Here is an 11,279-nt window from a genome sequence, read left to right on the forward strand (position 1 = left end):
GTGGTTTCAAAAAAAAAAAAAAGATCTTGTGTGTGTGTACCTACAAAGAAAATTATGGCAAAATATTAATAATCAGTGGATCTAGGCACATAAACTCATGATTGTCTTTGTTTTAGTGATGTCCGTCTGTTGATCATTCCTAGATCTTATTGCTTAATGAAGGTTTTGTAAAATGGCGACATGCCATCATTCTCTCTTTCTTTCTTAATTCAATTCTTTGCACCTTATGCAGATTAAATGTTTGACTGTTTGTTTCCTTTATTAGTTTGTAGAAGGAATTCTTATTCTTACTGGTGATCAAATTGCCCCTTCTTTGGCCAGTGAGAGCCTCTTCAAGTTGACTCTTGAGTCCTTTTAACAGGACCCCAGGAGTCTTGACTAGCTAGCTTCCTTACTTTCTGGCTCAACAAGGTGTTCCTGACTCGTCTTATCTATTTCCTGCCCCAGATCTATAATCAGCCCTTGCTCTCAGGAGCTCTGGTTCCTTTTAGCAGTAAATTAAGCATACCTGTTTTTATTTCCTTTCAGCTCTTGCTGTTCCATATCTATTTTCACAGAAGGGACTACTCCTGTGTATTGGCTGTTTGCACTGCCTTTCATGTTGTGGGACTTTTTCATATTATTCATAATTTGTATCTATGAGCTGGTTTTCCCAGGAGTTTTACCATCAGGTGCCCTGAATTGTCACACACATGCATACATACCCCCCATGGTACACAGAGGCACAGATATTGCCTTTGTCTGGACCCCACAGGCTTCTTTCTCATGCCCTAAACCAGTTTTCCCTGGGGACCAGTCAATGGGGAGGGGCGATTGAAAGGACAACATGGTTTCTATCCTATGTACTTCTGTATTATTTGAATCTTTTACAATGAGATGTATTTCCATGTTAATTAGACTTATGAAAGGGCAAGACACCTACATGCCATAGATTGGAGAGTGGGAATGTGAGGAGGCTGTTTACTTGTCTAAAGCAGGAATAATTTCTTTGGTCTCTGTTTGCTTTTCTAGGATCTCTACCCAGCTCTGAAAGGTGTAAGCACGGTTTTCCACTGTGCATCACCCCCACCATCCAGTAACAACAAGGAACTCTTTTATAGAGTGAATTACATTGGCACCAAGAATGTCATTGAAACTTGCAAAGAGGCTGGGGTTCAGGTAAGGGGAAAGCTGGAGTGAGTGCTATCAGGAGCATGTCGTGGCCCCTTCTAAGTGTGTGGGAGCCAGGGTTCTTCTTGCTCTCTTCCTGGGTCTAGCCAGGCTTGCTTCCTAAAATATTGTGAAGATCCTAGAATCAACCCTAGGAGCTGCTGGGCCAATTTGAGCTATAATATTCTAACTGCATCTCAGTAGACCATCTGAGGATGCTAAGGCTTATCAGTCTCTGGTTAAAGAGCTGTAAAATGTCTATTGCTTATATTTTTTATTATGATGTCATAAAATTTACCATTTTATCCATTTTTTAATTTACAGTTCAGTGGCATCAAGTACATTCACATTGCTCTGCAAACATCCCCACAACCCATCTCTACTTTCATCTTCCCAAACTGAAACTCTATCCCCATTAAACAATAGCACCCCTCCCCCTCCTATCCAAGCCCTTGGCACCCACCATCCTACATTCTGTTTCCATGAATCTAGAGACCGCATAGAAGTGGACTTTATATCTAGCTTCTTTCACTCAGCATAAGGTCTTCTAGGTTCATCCATATTGTAGCCTGTATCAGAATGTCTTTTTTTTTTTTTTAACCACTGAATAACATTCCGTTGTGTGGAGAGGCCACATTTTGTCTAGCCATTCATTCATCAGTGGACACCTGTTGCTTACATGTTTGACTATTGTGAATCATGCTGCTAGAGGTGTAGGTGTATAAATATCTGCTCCAGTCTCTGCTTTCAGTTCTTTTGGGTAAATACCCAGAAGTGGAATTCCTGGATCATACCCTAATTCTATGTTTAACCTTTTAAGGAACTGCCATACTATTTTCCAGACCTTGCTTACATTTTCAAAGAAAAATTAGCTGTTTACTTTTTACCAATAGAAACCTGTTATAATTCAGATCTGAGGGCATATGAATTTCCACCCTGTCATAGCTTGCTGCTTTGTTATAAATCCTGGTTCTCAGGATCATCACCCTTAATGGGCCACCCAGCATCATCAACTGACCCAGCAAGAACAAGTGGGTGCCTGGTGGCTCAGTCGGTTGAGCATCCGACTCTTGATTTAGGCTCAGGTCATGATCTCACGGTTCATGGGATCAAGACCCATGTCAGGCTCTGCACTGATAGCATGAAGCCTGCTTGGGAATCTCTCTCTCCCTCCTTTGTACCTCCCCAGCTCATGCACACAATCACTCCTGCTCTCTCTCTCTCTCTATCTCTCTCAAAATAAATAAACAAACACCAATAAATAAAAAAAAAATAAAACATTAAAAGAAAAGAACAAGTGGATAAGGAGCTCTTCAGAGGTCAGTGCCTGGAAAGGTTGGATCATAGTAATAGTGACCCCTTATACTTTGCAAATGATAAGACATTTTGCCCTGTAGTTGTCACCTGATTTGCTTCTCAGTAGGTAACCAGGAGCTACTAATGTCTCTTAATAGGTGAGGAACCAGATTTGGAAGGCTAAATGATATCTCTTTGCCAGTAATGAAAGAGGTGGGATTAAAATCACCCTCTGATGCCAAATCCCAGACTCCTTAGTCTATACCATGCTTGAGCTCTGTGAATTTCACTGCTGCTGTTTTTTTTTTAATGGAATAAACAAATAAGAATAATATAGTACTCATATAATCATCACAGAGTATAAGTAACACTACTGGTGAAGTTGAAGCCCTGTGTGTTTCCATCCTCAATGCCATTGCTGTCCTTCCCCACCCATGGAGAATGACTGTCCTGAACTTGGGTTTATCATTGCTCTTTGCTCCATGTGCAGCCAATATAAGTTATCAGTTTGCATGTTAAAAACTTTATAGAAATGATATAGTGAATATATCTTCCTGCAACTTGCTTTTTCTCCCAACATGTTTTTTGAGATTTTTCCATCTCAATATATGTATATGGAGTATATTCACTGAAGTGGCAGAATAGCTTAGTGGGCTGCAGTGCAGAAAATGGCTTTTCATATTATATTTAGGAAACATTTCCTAACACTGGAATCAAGAGACTGTTTAATGTGGGTTTTCTCCCCAAAGGTTTAAAGTGTTATTTTGCACATTCAAATCTTTAACCCACCAACAGTTTAAGTTTGTATGTGGTCTGAGGTAGCGATTGAATTTTTGTTGTTCAGCATCATTTATCATGTGACCCATCCCTTACCTGCTCTTCAGTGCCCCCTCCAGCACATCTCAGATGTAGGTGCCTTCCACGGGTCTCTTCCCAGCTCTTTCCTCTGCTTCATTGGCTTCCGCCTGTGCCCATGCTACTGTGCTCTGCCTTCAGTAAGCAAGGCTTAAGGTCAATCTCAGTATGTGCTAGAACAACTCACCCCCTAGCCATGTTCTTCAGAATTTGCGTGGCTGTCCTTAGCCCTTTGCTCATCCATGTAAATTTTAGAATCAACTTCTCGAGTTCCTTGATAAAGGCTGTTGGAGTTGTTATTGTCATTGCATCAAATTTAAAGGTAATTTGGGAGAGAATCGATACCTTTCCAATGCTCAGTCTTTGTATCCATAAATACATGATAACATCTCTATCTCTCTCTTTAATGCCTTTTAATAGAGTTTTATCCTTTACTTTAGAAAGATTTTGTACATCTTTTGTTAAACTTATCCCTGTGTTCTTAATTTTGGGTTATTAAAATAATATCTTTCATATTATATTTTTTAAAAAAAATTTTTTTTTAACGTTTATTTATTTTTGAGACAGAGAGAGACAGAGCATGAACGGGGGAGGGTCAGAGAGAGGGAGACACAGAATCTGAAACAGGCTCCAGGCTCTGAGCTGTCAGCACAGAGCCCGATGCGGGGCTCGAACTCACAGACCGCGAGATCGTGACCTGAGCCGAAGTCGGCCGCTTAACCGACTGAGCCACCCAGGCGCCCCTATATTTTTAATTGCTAATGACAAACACAATTTTTGTATATTGATTTTGGACTCCCCAACTCTACTGAACTGTAACTATAATATTTTCTGTATGTTTATAATGTTTTCTGTGTAGACGTTTCCAACATCTGTGAATGGTGATAGTTTTGTTTCCTCTTTTCAAATTACTCCTTATTGTTTGTCTTAACCCACTACACTTACTAGGACTTCCAGTACAATGTTGAATAAAAGCGGTAAAGATACGATTCGAGCTATTGGTGTTCAGTTTTGGACGTGCTGCCTTTAACCAGAGGGCTGGAAGCTGGGACCCTTGTAAGAAAGCATTTCCTTTCTAATAGCACTTCTCAAGTGGGTATGGTGCACATGCGCTTGTGTACCTGTGCTGACATGCCAGGGTTGGTACCAGAAGCACCAGGCATCTTTTTCAGACAGACATCTCCCTCTAAGTTTGGGGGCTGTCCTTCTCCCTTGAGGAATCATTCCCACAGTGAGATACCTGTTCCACCTCTCAGTAGTGATAGAGAAAAAAACGTGAAATCCACTGTTTTAGAATGCTATAGAATGTATCTCGAATCCACGTAGCTAACAAAAGATGCTGATCTTTGAATTATTTTAAAAATACCTGAATAGCAAAGCATTGCAGTAAATAATTTGTGCGGTGCCTTGCCTGTGAGGGTTGTGAACATGTTGTTTGATTCTCTTTCATGCATGACCATCAGATTGTTTAAATAACGATCATTTCTTACTTTTATTTTTTTTAACCTTCCTTTCTCCTCTGCCAGAAACTCATTTTAACCAGCAGTGCTAGTGTCGTCTTTGAGGGTGTCAACATCAAGAATGGAACCGAAGACCTCCCTTATGCCATGAAACCCATTGACTATTACACGGAGACAAAAATCTTACAGGAGAGAGTATGTACCTGAGAACTCATTGAGTGACAAGCGAGTTCCATGAACATCTGTAAGGTTTAGATTTTTAAGAAAAATATTTATGAAGTTAGTGTTCTCAGGCCTGAATACCTAACTTGGGAAGTAAAATTCATGGATGAAATTCGATTTAAAAAATAATAACAATAGCTTAATGTGAGTGTTTTACAGGAACTTTCTCATTTTAACTTCACAATGACCCTATAAGGTGGATATTATTATCATCACCAGGTTACAGATGAGGACAGTTGATGCACAGAGATTCACTTTCTTCCTGAGACTCTGCAACTAGTGGGTGGCTAACCCCATGCACTCAACCTTTACGCTATGCAAGGTTACTCAGTTGCCATAGAAATCAGAGGCAATTTATGATAATTCCAAGCATTCAAGCAGAACTTGGGCTTGACACACAAGTGTTTTCATTTGAACACACCTTCCTAGTGGCACTCTTACCCCCTTCCCATATTCTTAAGCAATGAAAGGATCTTGCTTTATTTTAAGGAAAAGTACGATGCAAGGCACTGGTTTCCACTTGGCAAACTAGCTTCGCCCAGGAGCGCCTGGTTTTAGCAGCAGTCCGAGTTGAGTAACAGGGCCAGTAAGCCTTTGGACTCCAGGGCTACAGGGACCCTGACAGCAGCTAGCTCCAGGACTAATGTCCAAGGAGAATATTACCCTAAGGACATACTTAACTTGAAGGCCATAGATGCTCATTGAGCACAGACAGCTTGCCTTAGCAGGGGAAGCTGTGACCTTACCTCTCCCAGGTGTTTGAAGCATATCATACCCACTGAGGTTGCATTTCACAGCCAGCAAACTAGAGCTTAGTGCTGGCTTGGCATGCATCCCACTGTGCTGTCTGAGAGCCAGCTGCCTCCCATCTGTTTGGTATTACTCCAACTCAAAAAGTTCCTGAATAACTCATCTGCAGGGAGATACAAGGGCCTCCCCAATCTAGGGGGTGGAAGCCTGGCTTTTTGTAAGCTGCAGTCCTGTCTCCAGCTTCTGCCACCCTCTCCTTGGAGCATGGAGAGCCTCACAGAGCTCCCACCTGATAGGACTTGAACCAAGAAGCACTCTCGTCTAAGGCACTGGGACTCCCCCTGTCTACTGTAAGTGGCAGCCATGCCTCAGACCATCGGTGCCTCACTTGCGTTGACTTTTGGCTGCTCAATTAGAAGTAAGCAAAGCCTATAAATGCCTGCAACATTGACCTTCCTGGAGCCCCATGGCAGCCCCTGTTGGCACACATCTCGCTGTTGATTTTCAGACCTCTCAACTGATGATAAACTCAGTCAACTCAAAGTCAGCCTAAACTCACTGGGAGGAAAACATGTGCAAGAATTTTGCCACCATAGAGTAGAAATCCTAGGTGAGGTGGTACAATAAGTACACATACCAGGCACATACCGAAACAGTTGACGTGGGTCACCTCATTTGGTCAGTGCACAGCCCCATCCGGGTAGGAGCTGTCATGGTCCACATTTTTACCAATAACATAGCAAATCATTCGGGATGTTTTGTCACTTTTGAAGCAAAACCTGTTTCTCTGTACTTCAAGTCCTTAAGTTCTAGTTTGTCCACTAAGCCACGCGAAACATATCTTTTCTGACAGTGGATGACAGAAATAACGGCTGCCACTTCTTGAGTGCTTACTAGGTACTAGGCACTGCTCTAGACTTTACCTGTGTTGGATCATCTCTTTAGCTACCCAGTAACTGCACTGTTTCTCCCAGACCCATTACCTTCTCAGTCCCTTCTTCCTGGCCCACTTGGGTTCATCAGAGACCCTTCCCGGGAGGTGGTTCTTAGAACTGACCAGAGCGGCCTGTGACTGGTGGAAACAAGCACGTGGAGCTTAAGGCAGGAGGCTAAAGGCTAACTTGCTAACTAGAACCCTCAGATTTTTTCCACAAACTGCGGCCAAGGCTCATCTTCCCCTGGCTGCAGTTGTGCATTTTAGGCCTTTCTCTTTAATCATACTGTGGTTGTTGTTGTTGTTGTTGTTTAAGTAGGCTCCACACCCAACATAGGGCTTTAATTCACAACCCTGAGTCGCATGTTCCATTGACTGAGCCAGTCAGGTGACCTTGATCATACTGGTTTTGACCCAGCTACCTCTCCTGTGTTTTCAAATTTGGGTGGCATGGGTGGATGGAATAGAGCAGTAGCTTCAAATTATACCAGAGCAGAGGCCAGCCTCCATGTCTCCTGTGAGTCTTGCTACTGACCTGCCCTTTCTGCTCTTTACAGGCAGTCCTGGATGCCAATGATCCTGAGAGGAATTTCTTAACCATAGCCATCCGCCCTCATGGCATTTTTGGCCCAAAGGACCCCCAGTTGGTCCCCATCCTCATTGAGGCAGCCAAGAAAGGCAAGATGAAGTTTGTGATTGGGTAAGTTGGCCCACAATTGGTCTTCTTCATGACCCCTTGACAAGTATCAGTCAAGTTTGTGTAGCTCTCTTCTAATGTGGCCTTTTCTGCCACCCTCTCTGTTTGTCTCCTGGGGCTGCCACAAGTGACCACAAACTGAGGGCCTTAAAACAACAGAGATTAATTCTCTCCCAGTTCTGGAGGCTAGAAGTCCGAAATCAAGGCATTGGCAGGGTTGGTCCTTCTGGAAACTGAGGGAGAATCTCTTCCAGGCCTTTCTCCCAGCTTCTGGTGGTGGCCAGCAGTCTTTGGTGTTACTTAGCTTATAACAAGTCACTCTAATCTCTGCCTCCACATTCACATGAGCATCTTTTCTGTGTGTCTCTATCCCAATTTCCCTTTTAAAGGGATGCCAGCCACTGGATTTAGAGTCCATCCTACCCCAATATGTCCTCATCTTAACTTGATTACACCTTCAGAGACTCTAATTCCAAATAAGGTCACATCCAAAAGTTCCAGGGAGACATGAATTTGGGGAGGACAGTGTTCAACCTAGTACACTGTCAGGTAGCCTGGGAAAATATTTGTGTCCCTGTTGGGAAATTGAGGAAATAGGCTCAAGGGGGAAAAGAGTGGCACAAGGTCAAGGGCCAGGCCTTCAGCTCTCCTTGCATCTAGGAAGGCAGGTAGAGGTGTTCGCATTCCTCATCAAGGAAAGTGCAGGTGGTAAGACCCTTGCAGGTGGTGACAGAGTGTGGCTGTTTCCCCAGTACACCTGGCTTCCTTCCTTTCTTTTTCTTTCTTTCCTCCTCTTATTCCTGTGTCCTGGCACCTTGCTTCTCTGCCTCTTGCTTTGCTTCCTTGCTGCCCTGTCTTCTTGCTTTGAGGGATTAGAAAGAGATGGTAGAAAAGTGTGAGGCCAAAGTAAGCCATTAGCCCAGAGTGTCCCAGGGGGAGTTGAAGACCCTCTACCCAAATAGAAGCCCAGAGCAGATAATACCGGGGTTGGCCTTGCCAGGATAGGGCAGGCTGGGCACTGGGCTCTCAGACTCATTGCTTGGCCCTTACATATCCCACCTCTGAGGGCCCCAGAAACGTTGGCCCCTGCACATCTCTAACTGTGGAACCATTCCCGGCATGCCCACAGAAATGGGGAGAACCTGGTGGACTTCACCTTCGTGGAGAATGTGGTGCATGGACACATCCTGGCTGCAGAGCACCTCTCCCAAGATGTGGCCATCAGTGGGAAGGTAAGGCTCCTGCTCCTCCTGCCCCGTGTGTGTTTGCCCGTCTTCGGATTGTGTCTCCCCATGATTGGATTTGTTGGCAAATTGCCTTCATGTTCCCGTGTCCTGGCCGATCTGGTCCGAGGTTGATCCCCTTTGGTAGGTGGTGGGGTGACATTGCAGTGCCACACAGCTCCAAACAGCCCAAATCCAGGGCCAATGAGCTGGGATTGAATAAACATTCAGGACCTGGTTCTCCATGTTATGTGACCTGGATACACACAGTGGACTTGACTGCTCCCAGCAGGGTCCCACATACATTTGATGGGGTGCTTCCTATTCATCTTTTCTCCTGCTTATTCTGGAAATTTCTCCATTTCTCCCCCATTGCCCACCCATGCTCATGCCTCTCACCACTCCAGAGGGGTGGATATACCTAAATGTCCTGGCATTTGGCACCTGGTGGGCAGGATGGACATGTCAGGGGAGGTGAGCCCTCATGCAGAGAGGGGAGAGCACATTAGGGCCTCCTCAGCCTCTCCTCCCACTCATAGGGCCTCCATTTTCCTGTTTCTCACCACTACCTTTGGAAGTCCCTCTTTGGGCCTCATTTTTCTCCTGGACCTCTGCTGTTTTCCCACTGCTGTAACACTTAGGGTGGCAGGACTAGGGTAAGTGTGTGGCTTTTGGTTTAGACGAAACACATCACATTTGAGAAATGTAATATAACCTGTTTGTTGCATCTGAAGATAACGAGTTTTACCATGAAGAACATTATTATTAAATTAAGTGCAATTAACAAACATACTTTCCTGAATTCAGTCTAAGCTTCACTTAAAAATCCTGGCCCATAGGTAAAACTCCTCACCTTCCCTCTCGACTTTAAGGCTACCTGCCCATAGCTGCAAACCAAAAAAGCCCCTCTGCCGCAGTCTGACATTGGTAGATTGGAGACACTAGGTGGGCAGGCAGGGAGAGCCACTAGCTTCCTAAAATACTGGTCCCAGGCTGAGCCAGCAGCGTGTGGCTGAGCTCCCAAGTTCCAAGTGTGGTCTTCTCACCTCTGCAGCTGGGGAGCATTTTCTAACTTCTTGTTCTCTCTCCAGGCATTTCACATCACCAATGACGAGCCCATCCCTTTCTGGACATTCCTGTCTCGTATCCTGACAGGCCTCAACTATGAGGCCCCCAAGTACCACATCCCGTACTGGGTGGCCTACTACCTGGCTCTTCTGCTGTCCCTCCTGGTGATGGTGATCAGTCCTATCATCTGTGTCCAGCCCACTTTCACACCAATGCGAGTCGCACTGGCCGGCACATTCCACTATTACAGCTGTGAGAGAGCCAAACAGGTCATGGGCTACCGGCCCCTGGTCACCATGGATGACGCCATAGAAAGGACTATACAGGGCTTTCACCACCTGCGGAAGGTCAAGTGAGGCACCCCGGATACTGGGCCCTCTCAGTGCATTCCCCAGCCACTAACTGTCCCCTGTGGATCAATAAACTAACCTCCTTCAAGTGAGTTTCCTCTGAGTTTAGGTCTCCTCCTGCCAGTTAGATGAGACCACACCCAGCTCTTCTGCGACCACAAGGGTGGAGAAAGCAGCAGACATTTCTCCCTTTGTAGGATTGGATTTGACTTTCTTAAAGCAGGCAGCTTCATATTCTGCTGTTTGGTGTTCTCGTTCTTTCCCTCTTCCTCTCTGCCACCCCTCCTGAGTCCTGGGTTACTTATCATTCCAGTGTGCTTGTGCATAATCAAGGAAGCTATAGGGGAAAAACAACCCATTTGCTAATTGATGATGAGAAAGTACATTTTCTTCCATGTGAACTGATACTAGAGGAGAAGCCACAAACTGTTCGAGGAGCCACATAATACAGATATACTAGAAGAAGAGCAGAAGTTATAAACACATGGTGAAACTTCAAATGTACATTTCAAATACACACAGAAGTTAGAGCAAAAACTTAAAAATTTTAAGTAATTGTCACCCCACCACCAGCAATCTCCAGAGGGAAGAGACCGCTTGTTGGTCACCTCCATATATGCGTCCAGGTTCTCTCTCAGGTGTAGCTGGTGTGCCTGCCTGCATTGTTTTTTCATAAAATGTTCTTTCATGGACAAATGTCTCTTTAGCAGCAGAGCCCCATTGTCCATTTTAGTTGCAAGGTGGTAGTGTGCCCCAGCAGCCTGCCATTTCAGCTGTGTAGTTCCTGTTCTAACATGGGACGTGGGGCCACTTGACAGTCTGCCACTGAAGAGGTCAGAGAGAAGTACCTCCTGGATCTGCTTGGAGTTTGGGCAGAAACTCCACGAGATGATGCAGAAAGGGCTGTTTCTCTGCAGCTCATGTTCATAGAACCCTTCGGCCAGTTTCCAAAAGGCAAAGCACATATGTTTCGGTGCTCTCTATTTTCTGGTGATATTCTGCTTACAGAACCTGCTTTCTTCCCAGACTCATTGAAATGTAATGTTAAAGATTTCTGCTTTCTTCTCTGCCTTTGTCCAGGGGTGGAGAGGCAGCAGGAGAGACTGGAGTAAAGTGAAGGTCTTGTACATGCCATGAGGTATGTGTGATAGGAACGTCACCCCCGCCTGGGGGTAGACTGTATGAAGCTGATGGGGCAGGGGAGCACAAGCAGAAATAAGACAAGGTCTTTGCCCCGGAGGCACTTAGAATAGAGGAGCTTGATATATGTTCACA

At 44.8% G+C, this 11,279-nt stretch overlaps 1 protein-coding gene across 3 annotated transcripts in view; it reads left to right on the top strand.

Annotated features, from left to right (window-relative positions):
- Positions 1–10,236, top strand: part of NSDHL (NAD(P) dependent steroid dehydrogenase-like) — a 29,478-nt gene extending 19,242 nt beyond the window's left edge. For 2 of the 3 annotated variants that reach the window (XM_049644441.1, XM_049644442.1), the window contains 5 exons: positions 1,012–1,158; positions 4,827–4,955; positions 7,224–7,366; positions 8,493–8,595; positions 9,678–10,236. In XM_049644441.1, coding sequence (XP_049500398.1) covers positions 1,012–1,158; positions 4,827–4,955; positions 7,224–7,366; positions 8,493–8,595; positions 9,678–10,010 — 855 coding nt within the window. In that variant the 3' untranslated portion in view covers positions 10,011–10,236. The remainder of the gene's footprint in view (positions 1–1,011; positions 1,159–4,826; positions 4,956–7,223; positions 7,367–8,492; positions 8,596–9,677) is intronic. The other variant, XM_049644443.1, reaches the window with a different exon arrangement.
- Positions 10,237–11,279: the final 1,043 nt, after the last annotated feature.

Source organism: Panthera uncia, chromosome X, assembly GCF_023721935.1.
Source record: "Panthera uncia isolate 11264 chromosome X, Puncia_PCG_1.0, whole genome shotgun sequence".
NCBI classification, from domain to species: Eukaryota; Metazoa; Chordata; class Mammalia; order Carnivora; family Felidae; genus Panthera; species Panthera uncia.